Raw genomic sequence first — 14,127 nt, forward strand, 5'->3', positions numbered from 1 at the left:
CTCTCTCTCTCTCTCTCTCTCTCTCTCTCTCTCTCTCTCTCTCTCTCTCTCTCTCTCTGTCTCTGTCCCTCTGTCTCTGTCTCTGTCTATCTCTCTCTCTCTGTCTATCTCTCTCTCTCTCTGATCCTGCTTCATGGTTCTTGCATCTTTCTCCTCTGATGTCTCTGTAGATGGTGCAAAGCTAGGAGAAATAGTGAATACATCGTCCAACAAAGTAAGGATCTATAAGGATTGTTTCGGGCTAGAATGCGAGTTCAAAATCTAGCAAGATTTAGTTTAACATGGGTAAATGTAAAATCTTACACTTGACTAAAAAATCAGCTACACAAGCATAAGTTAGAGAAGGCATGACTAGATAAGAAATTCAATTGATCAAGATCTGGGGTTTTTTTTTCCTAATGGAATTCAGAGTTTATTCTGTTCATACTAAGGAGCTTAATAAAATGATTGTTGATTGAATGACTGGTGGAAGGAGCTAGGAATGTTTAGCCTGAAGTTTAGGGAAGAGTTAGCATGAAACATGCTGCTTATGTTTAAATATTTGAAGGGCAGCCACATGGAAGAAGGATTTGACTTGTTTTGCTTGGCCCCACAAGGAAGAACTAGGAGCAATTGGTACACATTCTAGAGATAGGCTTAGGCTTGATAATAAGAAAAACTTAGTATGGTGTATATCATTAGCTAAAAAACCAAATGTCATCTTGGATTGAATTTAGGGAACTAGAAATGGTAAAAGCATGAATCAATCAATCATCATTGATCAATCAAACATACTATGTTCTAGACATGGTGCCAAGTAATGGGGATGTTGTTATTAAGGTGTTTCAATCATTAACTACTTTTCATGATCCCATTTGGAGGTTTCTTGGCAAAGAATCCATTTTCTTCTCCAGTTCTTTTGACAAATGAAGAAACTGAGGCAAACACTGGCAGGTGGCTTACCCAAGGTCACACAACTAGTAAGTGTCTGAGGCCAAATTTGAACCCAGGTCTTTCTAGTCTGGCACTCTATCTACTGTACTGCCTAGGTGCCCCAATGAGGATACAAAGACAAGAATGAAACACTTTGCCCTCAAGGAACTTTTGTTACATCCCCAAAACCAGTGTTTTGGTTTCTTGACCTTTGGCAAGTCTGCAAAAGGTGTAAAAGACATTAATGATGTGGAGAGTATCCTAGGGAGGATGACCAGGGAGAAGGGCTTTAAGATCATGCCATAGGGTAACTGGTTCAAAACTCACCTCAGATCCTACCTTCTTCTGTAGGCCTTTCCAAGTCTTTTACTTACTTTCCTGCTGCCAGTGCCTTCCCTCTGAGATTTCCCTTCCCACTTCTAAGAAAATTCTTCTGAGAAGAGATCTACATTATATGTGTACATAATGGTTTGCATGTTGGTCTCCCCCATTGGAACATGAGTTCCTTGAGTGCAGTGGCCATACTTTTGCCATCCTTGGTATACCCAATACGTATTTAGTACAGTGACTGGCACAAAGAGCTTAATAAAATGATTGTTGATTGACTGACTGAAGGAAGGAACTGGGAATGTTTATCCTGAAGTTTAGAAAAGATTTAGCATGGAACATGATGCTTATGTTCAAATATTTGAAGGGTAGCCATGTGGAAGAGGGATCTGACTTGTTTTGTTTGGTCCCACAGGGAAGAACTAGGCACATTTGATACAAATTCTAGAGATAAACTTAGGTCTGATAATAAGGGAAGACTTCACAATGATTAACGCCACTCCAAAATGCCATGTGTTGCCTTGGGGAGAGAGTCGCATCCCCTCATCAGACAAGCAAAACCTGGGTGGCCATTTGTCAGATGGATAAAGAGAATGAATTGTAGAGTGGACTCTTGGTCAGGTTCTAGAAAGCTGCTGAGATCCCTTCTAATTCTGAGATTCTGTGATTCCTAGACTCAAGTATCTACCCCATAGCCTCTACTGGATCACCATTTTTCTGAGCCAAGAGAGTCTCTTCCTTGAATTCCCCTCTCTCTGCACAGTGAGGATCAGAGCTAATGGGGCTTTTCTCCAGAAAGCCAGGAGATCTCCCTTCTCTACTTTGGCTTACTTTGGTATGATGGAAAGACTATTGGCTCTAGAGTCAGAAAACCTGGGTTCGAATCCTATCTTGGTTTCTTAGGACTTCTGTGACCTTGGGAGAATCACTTCCTCTCTCTACAGTTCAATTTCTAGACTTAGTTTTCTTGTACATTGAGGAGTTTCACATAGATGCCCTCTGGAGTCCCTTCTAGCTCTGTCTATGAATATATGGTTCTATCTAGGATAACATGGGCCATGAGCCAATGCACATCACCACTCTGGGCTTTAGTGAGTCCTCATCTATAAAATGAGGGTGTTCAACTAGAAGGATCACTAAAGTCTCTTCCAATGAGAAATCTGACTGGGTTTTGGCCCAGCTTTGCCACTAAACTCTTGTTTGAACCTAAGCGAGTCATTTCCTCTCCGATGCTCAATTTCCTTTTGACTAAAAGGAGGCATTGGCCTAGATGAGGGGATTCTTAAGTTGGGGTCTGTGAACTTGTTTTTTTAAAAGAATATTTGGATAACTGTATTTTAATATAACTGGTTTCATTTGTAATCCTGTTGTTTTCTTGTATGTATCTAAGAATATTATTCTGGGAAGAGTTCCACAGGCTTAACTAAATTGCCAAAGGCATCCATGACACAAAAAAGGTTTAAAATTCTTGAACTAAATGATCTCTAAGTTCTTTTCTCAAATCAAGTTAGCAAATATTTATTAAGCATTGTGAGGTAGCTAAGTGGTATAGTAGAAAGAGCCCTGAACCTGGAGTCAGAGAGATCCGAGTTTAAATCTAGCCTCAGACATTTACTAGCTATGTGAGAAAGTCACTTAACCTTTTTTTGGCCTCAATTTTCCCATCTGTGAAATGGGGATAATAATAGTACCTACCTCCCATAGTTGTTGTAAGAATAAAATAATATTTATAAAGCACTTTGTACATGTCAAAGGATATATTATAAATGCTAGCTTTTATGATTATTAAATGCCTACTATGTGGCAGGTACTGTCCCAAGCAATGAGAGCATAAAGGCAAAAAAACTCAAAGAACTCATAGCCTAATTGGGAAGATGGTATAACAAGAACTATGTATGAACAAAAGAAAAATAGTACAAATTAGAATTAATCAACCTAGTGATGATACTAACATTATGGGGGACTAGGAAAGATTTCTTCTAGATTTAACATTTTCTATTTCAAGGTCCCTTTTAGCCTTGAGTTTTGAGGTTCCTTCCTTCTACCTCTGACTTTTTATGTTCTATTTCTGAAGGTCCTATTCTATTGTGACCTTCTAGGTTCCATGGACCTAACCTTAACATTTGTCCTTTGCTTCTCCTCTCTCCCTTCGCCTCCTTGAGGTCATGGAGCTTGCCCCAAAGCCAACCATTCCATGGACCTGAGGCAGGTGGAGGAAGCTGGTTCTGCCCAGGGCCACATTAATGACCCACAGCCTTGGGACAGGGCCTCAACCAAGTAGACACTGAGTCAACTGGTCTGACAGCATTCCACCCTCGCCATGGATAAAAACCTAGGGCCTAAAAGCCAGGCCACACACTCAGTCAGTCTTTCTCCCTGGAGCTCACGACTCCTGTCCTCCTGGTCCCAGGGCCCTGAGCCCTCCTTCCTCGCTCACCATGGCAGTTTCCAGCTGCTGCTGGGCCTGGTTCAGGTTCTTGGCCCTTCTGCTATTCCTAACCCACTCAGGTGAGTTACTGAGGTGAATTCCCTTGGCTGGACTTGCTGTTTCTTTCTGGCCTTTCCTATCTCACCTCCCTCCTCTCCTCTGCAGTGGGTTTCCCGCTTTTCCCCTATAGAACCCAAACTCCAACTCTGTCGCCTTCTACCTCTCATTCCCATTCCTCGCTGGCTCTCAGTTCCTTTTCCTCCTCTAGCTTTCACCTCCTCCTCTCTGCTCCTGCCTTCTCTTTTATTTCTCTTGTGCTCTCTTGCCACTCTGTTGTCACTGTTGTTCATTGTCTTTGCAGCTCAGTCTTTGGCTGTCTTAAATTTTCCCATCCTCACTGCCTCTAATTTGGGCTTTCCTTTTGTGTTTATGACCTTGGCCTAGGAAGTCCTGGCTCTGCCATTGACTCAGTGTGTGACCTTGAGCAAGACACTTCCCCTCCTTGGTTCCCTTCCAACTGTGACATCCTATGAGTCAATGGATCTTTCAATGTCTCTGTTTTGACCTGTTTCCTTTTTTGCACTGGGCCTCTTCTGGCTCCTTCTTCTGTTTTCAGAGCATCTTGATTTCCTCTATTTATTTCTAGCCTCAAAGAACCTCAGTATACTGCTTCCATAGGTGGGGGCTGGTTTGGGGGAGAGACAGAGAGCTCTCCTCTCTCATCTTGTCCTTGCCCCAACTTCCATTCAAGAGAGGGGAAGAGATTCTGAAAAGGGACACCGGGCAATCTCAGTCTGAGGAAATGGATTCGAATCCTAGCAAGGCGCTGTTGCAGGGGACAGTTGAGGTCAGGAGGATAAGTGATAGGTGCTAAGGGAAGTCTGCATGGGAGGCTCAGACATGGGGAGAAGGAAGAAAGGATGTTTCTTATACTCTATTTCCCCTTGAGTCAATCTTGAAATCTTTTCTGAGTCTCCTGAGGAGATAGACACTTTTTTGGATGACTGGACAATTATTGACTTGAGCAACATCTAAGACAGAAAGTCCTAGTAGGCAGAGATATGATGGACAGAGGGGTGCTTGGAGGTGCAATCAGAGGTATGGGAGAGCAATGAAAGTGTGCTCCTTTCAGCCTCCAGGCAATATCTCCTAGAGGATTGCTACCATCTTAGACCTGAGGGGCTTCTCAAAAAAGGGAAGGTCTTTGGGATGGTATGCCTGGGTTTAGAGCCACTGGCCCCCTTCTGTCAATCATCCTGACCTTTTCCTTTTTTCCCTACTAGTCACTCCAGAAGCTGCTGAGATGCCAGGTGAGTTGGAAACATCAGGACATCCCCATGAAGGGAAGGGAACTAAAGGAAGAGATAGAAGAAGAGAAAAGATGAAGCTGAAGGGTCAAGAAAGTTTGGGAAAAGTGAAAATGCAGGAAAAAAAAGATGATAATGGGAGGGAAATGGAGAGGGAAGGGAAGAAAAGGAAGGGACCAAGCATTTATGAAGTATCTTCTATGTGCCAGACACTGTGCTATAATGTACATAATTTCTCAACTGATTCTTATCATGACCCTGTGAAGTAGATGTTGATATTATCCCCATTTTGCAGTTGAGAAAACTGAGGCAAACAGAGGTTAAGGGACTTGGGTCATGCAGCAAATATCTAAGACCAGATTTGAACTTGGGTCTTCTTGATTCCAGGTCCAGCTCTATCCACTGAACCACCTAGTTGTCTGCTTCTAAGGGAGGGAAGAGGCCCTCATTACATTGGGAATAATCAGGATAGAGGAGATCAAGAATAGCAGAGATTCAAATCTGGCCTCAGACACATCTTAGCTGTGTGACTCTGGGCAAGTCATTTAACCCCCATTGCCTAGCCCTTATTACTCTTCTGTCTTGGAACCAATGCACAATACTTGTTCTAAGATTCTCAAAAAAAAAAAAAAAAGAATAGTAGAGAGAAAAGGATGGCAGATGTAGGTTAAGGAAGGGCTACTAGTGAAAAAAAGAAGTTCTAATTTCCCCTCCTCCCTCCAGCCTGTGGGAAACCCCAGCTGCTGAACCGAATCATAGGGGGCGAGGACTCCATGGAGGCTGAATGGCCATGGATTGTCAGTATCCAGAAGAATGGGACTCACCACTGTGCCGGTTCCCTGATCACCAATAGATGGGTAGTCACAGCTGCCCATTGCTTCAAGGAGTACGTTTTCTTTCTCCTCTCCCAGACATCCTGTCTCCAACATCTCTCTTCTTCATAATTAATAATAATGATGATGATCATTATAGCTAGCATTTTTAGAATTTTAAGATTTATAAAGGGCTTTTCAATATTGCTTCATTTGATTTGATTCTTATAACAACCTCTGTGGATTAGATACTATTATTATTCCCATTTGATAGAGGAGGAAATGGAAGCTGAGAAGTTAAGTGACCTGTTTGAGGCAAAATTTGAACTTGGGTCCCAGTTCTGAATTCAAATGCAGTATACTCTCCACCATGCTATCTAGCTCTGTCAGAGGTATTCTAGACTCCAGATTTCTCCATCCTAAAACCAACCTACCTCATTTCTCTGTCTTCCCTCAGAATCTAAGAATCCTGTTCCCTAGATCTCTCCATCCTAGAATCTAGACAGCCTGTTCCTCATGCCTTTCTGCCCTATAGAAGCTAAATAACTTGTCTCTATTCCCGCAGAACATAGGTTACTTAGAGCTAGAAGGTACATTAGAATTCATCTCATCCAATTCCCTCAGGTTATTTTTTAACCCTTAACCTTCTGGCTTAGAATCAATATTGTATATTGATTCTGAGGTAGAAGAGCAATGATGACTAGGCAATGGAAGTTAAGTGACTTGTCCAGGGTCACACAGCCAGGAAGTATCTGAGATCAGATTTGAACCCAAGACCTCCTATATTTAGGCCTGGCTCTCAAACTACTGAGCTAACCAACTGCCCACCCCCCCAGTTCCCTCATTTTGAAAAAGATAAAGAGCCTGAGATACACAGAGAATGAATGATTTGCCCAATGTCATGCAGATAGAAAGTAGCAGACTTGAGATGTAAACTTCTCCAAATCCAGGGATTTTTTTCCCATTATGGTACATCACTTTTTCTTCTATGCCTTGGCATCCTGTCCCCCATATCTTTTTCCCCTGGCAACCACATTTCTTGTCCCCACCTCCTTCCTCAAAACCCAAGTATCTTGTGTTCCTATACTTCTATCTTCCAAGAATCTCAACATACTGCTTCCACAGATGGGGTATAGGTGGAGGGAGAGACAGAGTAGTGAGATAGTTCAACTAGTACCTGGCCCAAATCCTCTCTACACCATTTCCAACCAGTAGTCATCCTACTTTCTCTTAAAGACTTCTAGTGAGAAGAACCATCTTGAGGATGCCCATTCTACTCTTGTAGGACATTGTCAGGAAGTTTTTCATTATGTTAGTTTGGAAAACCTCTCCGAAAACTAGGAGTTTTGTCCACCTGCTTTCTCCCTCAGAACCCAGGTGTCCTGTTTCCACACCTCCCTTCCTACCCCCAGAAAAAAAAATCTTGTCTCCAGTTCTCTCTTTCTCTTCCCCAAGAACTCAGATGTCCTGTTCCCAGACAAAAAATCCAGGTGTACTATCCCAGGTGGTCCCCAACCTTGCCAGCACTGATCAACCTATTTCTCTTTTTCCAGTTCCGTGGAGCCATCTCAATTTTCAGTGCTTCTGGGGGCCTGGCAGCTGGCAAACCCTGGCCCTCGGACTGTACGAGTGGGCATGGCCTGGGTACTGCCCCATCCCAGATACATCTGGCGGGAGAGCAACCAGGGGGACATTGCCCTGGTACGCCTCGAACACTCCATCAAATTCTCTGAGCATGTCCTGCCCATCTGTTTGCCTGACAGCACTGTAAAACTCCGTCCTGGTACTTCTTGCTGGATTGCTGGCTGGGGCAGCATTGGAGAAGGAGGTGAAGCACCCACACACACACACTCTCCACATGAGACATCCATTGTTCACTTAAAGGAGGAGAACAAAGAAGCTTCTATAGGGAGTGAGGGGTGCCTGGAAGCAGAATCAAAGAGAGAGGGGAAGAAGTTCCAATGAGACATGTTCTCAGGCATGTGTGGAGAGGAGGAGGGGAGCAGCCTGGCCCGTGTCCCTTTGGCTTTCTAGTAATGAACTCTGCTGAACTCTGAGCTGGGGAGAGGGCATATGTGCCCACAGAGAGGGCTCTGCACGCTCCCTCTAGCACCCGTTCCACAGGTTCGCCACCACAGTTCTAGGGGGTCTCCCAGAAATCAGGCAGCCTCATTTAATCAAGTTGCCACTCATTTTTTCCCAGTTCTGAATTTTTTTGTTATTATTTAGTCATTTTTTCAGTTATGACTGCCTCTTTTTGACCCTTTTGGCAAAGATACTATAGAGGTTTTCCATTTCCTTCTCCAGATCATTTTACAGATGAGGGAACTGAGGCAAACAGAGTTAACTGACTTGCTCAGGTTCATACAGCTAATATCTAAATCTAGACTTGAACTCAAGTCTTCCTGACTCCAGATCTGGCACTCTATCTGCAGTGCCATCTGTTCTGGTCTTTAGGGCCAAACAATTTAAGTCTAACTTTTACTTCGGTCCCTTCCTATATTTTTGAAAATAGCATCACATCCCTTCTAAGTCTTGTGTACCAAGGCAGAACATTTCTGTACGTCCTGGTTTTGAATCCTCTCCCCATCAAATTAAGTCCAATGTAGGCTTCCTCTAGTGGACTGAACAAAGGACTAGAATCTAAACACATTCCACTTGAGAGCAGTTGCCCAGGGAAGAGACATGGACGCAGGCTGAAAGCTGAAGGGAAGGAAAGATAGTCAGGTCCAGAGGCAGGTAGAGAGAGCGGACCAAACGGAAAAGAAAGAAATGGATAAGTCAAGAGACCTGAGATTCAGAATCTAAAGTAGGATGTCTGCAGTCCTGGGGATATCCTGGCATTGCTAGCAAGGCGTCTTCTCCCAGCCATCAGTGATAAGATCCTGAGCTAGAGAGCCTGGTGCTGACCCTGGTGCTGAGGGCTAAGTGTGAGCCATTTCTCATATCCTGATAGAGAAGAGGAAAAGAAGGCACTTCTGGAGAAGCCTGGGTGGGAGTGGTTATCTCTGAGTCCAACTCCTTATTTCCTTTTTCCTTTCTCACACCCCCAGTCTCCCTGCAATACCCCCAGACTCTGCAGAAGCTGAAAGTCCCCATCATCTCCTCGGAGACATGCAGCCGCCTCTACTGGCGGGGTGCAGGGCAGGGGGCCATCACCTCAGATATGCTGTGTGCTGGCTACCTGGAAGGCAAGAAGGATGCATGCCTGGTAAGCTCCATCCCTGGCTCAGATGATTGGCCCACTCTAGAGGGAATCTTCTTCTCTCCAACACCAGACCCAGCTAGATGGTACCATTGTACTCGGTGGCAATGAATTCTTCCAGGAATAAGGTAGTGCCTCTGCTTATTGACCTCTGTTGCCTGGCTCACTCCTCTTGGTATGACAACCCAAGAACAATCAGAGTTCTCTCTCAGGAGCAATTATAGACATATCTCCCAAGATGCTCTACTCTTAGCAGCCAGATGGCACAGTGGAGTGAGGGCTGGGTCTGGAGTCAGGAAGACTCATCTTCCTGAGTTCAAATCTAGCCTCAGACATTTACTACTGCGTGACTCTAGGCAAGTCACTAACCCCATTTGCCTCAGTGTCCTCATTTGTAAAATGACCTGGAGAAGGAAATGACAAACTACTCCAGGATTTTCCCCAAGAAAACCCCAAATGGGGTCCTGAAGAGTTGGGACATGACTGAAATGGCTGAACAGCAAACCTGAGCCCCTAACCCTGTGTCAGCTTAGGGCAAGAGGCCCACAGCAGGCCGTTTTGGCTGCACCATAAAACCTATAAAGGGCAGTTTGTGCATAAGACTGGAAAGGTCATTTGGGGTCAGTTTCTGAAGGGCTTTGATGCTAAATAGTAAAGAGAGTTTAGTGAATTTTTTAAATGTCTCCTACTTAATTTCCTTTGTGTCAGGGCTTCTTGCTTTCCTTTCAAAACTGTAGTCGCTGCCCAGCTGTTCTTGTTCCTCATCCCACAGAATTTCAGGAAGGCTTGAGGGAAGATAAGACTTCAGCTGGGTTCCACATGTCCTACGAATGAAGCACTACAATGGCCTGTTATAAGCAGCTGACTCTAGGTCCTACCCTAGAATTATCTGAGGCTTTTTTCTCATTCTAAATGTATGTCGCTTTTCTCCATCTCTGCAGGGTGACTCGGGGGGCCCCCTGATGTGCCAAGTGAATGGGTCCTGGCTTCTTGCTGGCATCATCAGCTGGGGAGAGGGCTGTGCCGAGCGCAACCGGCCTGGTGTCTACATTCGCCTCACTGCCCACCAAGCCTGGATTCAAAGAGTAGTGCAAGGGGCACAGTTCCGCGGCGAGCCACGGGCAGACTCCCAGGACTTCGGGCTGATGAGTGAAAGGGGCTCTCGAGGCTACAGGCTGCGGCCCTCCTAGGGGTGGGAGAGAGGCCTGGATTTGAGTGTAGAAGGTGGGACCTAGGACCAGCTGTGGGGTCCCCTCTAGGTCTTTGACTTCATGTTGTGGTTTTTCCCACTGTAAATATATGACCTACCTCTGAATGAAGACAGAGCTCAGATGTCTCAGTTTATGCCCCCTTCTGGACCTCTACCACCCCCTCTAGGATCAGGCTAGGAGAGCGTTCACTCTTTTTTCCCACCTCCCTCAAACCCCTAGCAGAAATCAGGGTCGGGGGAGTCCGTGAGGAGCCTGAACTCTTGGGTCCTATCCCGGCTGGCCGGTGATCCAGTCTTAAAGCATCCTGGTTAGATAGAAAGGGGTGAGAGAAGAAGACTGCAGTTCCCAAGAAAGCACATGTTTGAATGTTAACTGATTTTTATAAGTTATTTGTGGCACTTCCATGTATCCAATTCTATTTCTTTAATTTCAATAAATTATTTATTCGCCTATTCTGAATCATAGGAACATGGGTTGGGAAGCAGGAGCATGAGGGATGGGGCTGGGGAGGAGATATTTTTTCCTACCTGTTTTCTAGTCCTGGAATCTTAACCTTGAATCTTAATCCTCAAGGGGATACTTCCCAGGCCCCCAAGATTCTCCTAGAATCCAGATCGCCAAGTCCCAAAGTCCAAAAATACAGAATAAAGGAAATAGTTCTAGTGATAAGGGTTCCAACCTTAGCTCCACCACTAATCAATAATGGAACCTTGAGCAAATTCCTTTTCCCTCAGATTTATTTCCCCCATCTTTAAAATAAAGAAGTTGAATCAGATTGTTTTTAAGGTCCCTTCCAATTCTGACATTCTATGTTCTAATGTCCCTTCCAGTTCGAACATTCCATGGTCAAAGGTCACTTAGAAATTCGACATCTTGAGTTCTTTATTCCAAGGTCCTTTCCATCTCTGATGTTCTATAGTTTACGGTCTCTTTCATATATGGAATTCTACATCCTGTGTCCTAAGGTCTTTTCTAGCTCCGAGATTCTATGGACTAAGATCTCTTCCAAATCTGAAATTCTTTGTTCTAAATTCCCTTTCAGCTCTAAAATTCTATATTCCATCTTCCAAAGTCTTTTCTAGCTCTGACGTTCTATAATCTTAATCCTTTTCAACTCTGACATTCTACATTTTAAGGTCTCTCTCAGTGCTGACATTCTATGATTCAGTAACTCTCTTCTTAGTTTTCTAGGTCTTTGTCTTGCCTTCTGATTCCCAAACACTGTCTTGACAGGTCCTTGTACCTTTGGGGTACCCTGACTCCTCATCCCAGACTCCCACCATTGGAGTTCCCATATCATTGTCATTGCTCATAATTATATAACACTTTATAATTTAGAGAGTGCTTTCTGACAACAACCCTATGAGGCAGATGGAAAAAAAATGATCCCTGTTTTTCAGGGAAAGGAACTGAGACTCAAGATGACCCATAAGTAGTAAGCTAGGATTCTTAGCCAGTTCTAACCCCAACCTCTTTCCCTATGCAACTACCACGTCCATACTTCTGGTCCCCAGCTCCTAGTGATTAATTGAGGTATGGCAGAGGTCAAGGACGTGACAGGTAGTGGGGAGGAGATGTCAAACTAGGGATGATGCCTTGTAGGCCATGTAGGAATTAAGCGTATTCTTATACACTTGGAGTTGGGAGAATTACTGTTTTTCCACACTAAATTCTTCTAAGGGAAACTACCTGGATCAACACTGAATGTCCACATGGGGATTCTGACCTTGGGATGTAAATGGAAGGAAGAAGCCCAGCCTGGTATTCTGGAGATTGGGTTCTAGATTATCTCCCAACCACAGACTTCACCTTTTCTTGAGCCATGGAAATCATCTTTGGCAGTCAAGTGAAAGCCTGTCTTTCTCAGAATGTTCTTAAAAAATGCAATATATAGGAATCAGTTATAGTGAAAATAAAGATGGAAATTTTTCTCCCCACCTAACTTCACAATCCCTTTGAAATCTATCCACAGACCCCAAGTTAAGAAGCCTGAAGGGGTGTCTTCAAGCTCCAAAGAGTCATTGACTCATAATCTGGCCATTTGGTTAGTCCCGTGTCCTATCCTTCTACATTCAGGACTAAGGTCATTGGTGATATTAATAATCTCATCGTTTCATAATACTTGTTGGCTTATTGATATAGATAGGCAACAAGATGAGGGACTTGCCCATGTTTGAAGGGCCACTCATTGTCAGAACCTGGATTCAAATTCAGCTCTCCTGCACTTCTTTCCCCCACCTCCACCTCATTACACCTTATTGCTTCTCTTAAAGTATTCATATCAAACACTTGTTAAGCACCTACTTAAAAGGTGTGTGCCATGGGAAGATCCCTTTGGGGAGCTGGGAAAAATACGGAAGTTTCTGTGAGACCCGGGCTGCCTTCACGGGGCTTAAACAAAGTGTTGTGGTTTTTTTTTCACAATATCCCAGTGAAGCTGGTCGGGCAATATTAATTATCCCCATTTTATAAATGCCACAGGCTTGTATTGCTAAAGGAAAGATTATTACAGGTGTCGCTTTCAGGGAAGACACATTCCTTCCTAGTCTGAAAAAGATAAATTACCTACCATCTGAAACATATACTCTCATTTCATATAGGGAAGAAATAGTAGGGGCAAAAAATACCAAACAAATCCCCAAACCACAACATCCAGGGATGACCAATTCTGATTTAGTGTTGGTGATAGGTAAGGGAATTGAGGAGGAAAGCTGCCTCTTAGACAATTTCTCACCAAACCTCCCCGCAAAAGATTTAAAAAATCCCAAAATTTACCTTCTGTCTTAGAATCAATACTAAATTTTGGTTCCAAGGCAAAAGAGAGGTAAGGGTTAGGCCATTGGGATTAAGATTAAATGACTTGCCCAGGGTCACACTGCTAGGAAGTCTGAAACCAGATTTGAACCAAAGCCTCCTGACCCCAGGTCTGGCTCTCTATCTACTTAAAACCACCTTCCTGCCCCCCACCCCCACCCCAAATAGGTTTTCCTCCCTCTGTGATTGGGCCTATGAGGTTCAATGAAGAAAAATCTATAGGAAGCCTCTGCTGGAAGCATGGGTCTGAATTCAAAGCACTAGAAGTCTGAAGCAAATTTTCCTAGGCACTTGGCATTGTGTTTGGTAATCAGATGCTTCCATCCAGATAAGGAAACTGAGGCTCATGGGCATTAAGTGAATTGTACAAGGCCACACAGTCAGAAAGGACAAAGTTGTGACTGTAGCCCAGGGCCCAACTACTATTTCTCACGTGCCAACTATTTGTACCACACTGTGCTAGGATCTGGAGAAAACAGATTAAAACAAACCAGAAAAACAAAAAAATCCAAACCTCCCCAGCCGTTCCTTGTCTTGTAGGAGCTGGCATTCTACAGAGTCTCCATTCATCCTACCCATGGTCTAGTGCTCTACCACAGGGGCCTTGAAGGAACCTTCCTCCGGTGCTGGGGAGGTATCATGTGGGGAGAGAGGAAGAGGAGGCAGAGGCTCCATTCCGAGGGTCCTTTGGATTGACCCTTGATCCAACACGACCCTTCCTCATCCTCAGTCCCAGTTCCTGGGTCACCCTGTCTCAAAGATCTGGGGTGAGTCTAGCCTCCTCACCCTCTCCCTACTGATTCATGAAGTGAGTCACTTAAGATTCTAGAAATTCTTCCCCAGCGATGAGTGTGAAAACAATGAGACAGCTGGAATCTTGGATTTCCCTTCATCACAAACGCCGAGTCACCTCTTCTGACCTAAAGCTTCCTCCCCTGTGCCACAGATTGACAGGAAACTGCCATAAGAGCCAGGGAGGGGATTCTCTAGGCAAAGCAAATAGGAAGGGGGCTTTTCTGCCCTCTGGAAGCTCCCTCTTATCCAAGACTTACCTGTTTTCTTCTTTCAGGCTGCCTTTTCTGATCTGAGTTCTTGTGGGATGTTGGCTTCC

At 44.3% G+C, this 14,127-nt stretch overlaps 1 protein-coding gene across 1 annotated transcript; it reads left to right on the forward strand.

The window, feature by feature from the left end:
- The first annotated feature begins 3,632 nt into the window (after positions 1 to 3,632).
- Positions 3,633 to 10,654, forward strand: LOC123230956 (brain-specific serine protease 4-like). The gene is made up of 6 exons (XM_044657154.1): positions 3,633 to 3,747; positions 4,951 to 4,977; positions 5,698 to 5,860; positions 7,340 to 7,614; positions 8,840 to 8,997; positions 9,933 to 10,654. Exons 1-6 carry the CDS (start codon positions 3,678 to 3,680, stop codon positions 10,179 to 10,181), a joined length of 942 nt encoding a protein of 313 aa, XP_044513089.1. The 5' UTR covers positions 3,633 to 3,677; the 3' UTR covers positions 10,182 to 10,654.
- Positions 10,655 to 14,127: the final 3,473 nt, after the last annotated feature.

This window comes from Gracilinanus agilis, chromosome 1 (assembly GCF_016433145.1).
Source record: "Gracilinanus agilis isolate LMUSP501 chromosome 1, AgileGrace, whole genome shotgun sequence".
Lineage (NCBI taxonomy): Eukaryota > Metazoa > Chordata > Mammalia > Didelphimorphia > Didelphidae > Gracilinanus > Gracilinanus agilis.

Bases quoted from the DNA above. Each gene is read 5' to 3' on its own strand.
- LOC123230956 (XM_044657154.1), top strand. From the start codon at position 3,678: ATGGCAGTTTCCAGCTGCTGCTGGGCCTGGTTCAGGTTCTTGGCCCTT. The intron at 3,748-4,950 runs GTGAGTTACTGA...TTTCCCTACTAG, and splicing joins GCTATTCCTAACCCACTCAG to TCACTCCAGAAGCTGCTGAG. The intron at 8,998-9,932 runs GTAAGCTCCATC...CCATCTCTGCAG, and splicing joins GCAAGAAGGATGCATGCCTG to GGTGACTCGGGGGGCCCCCT.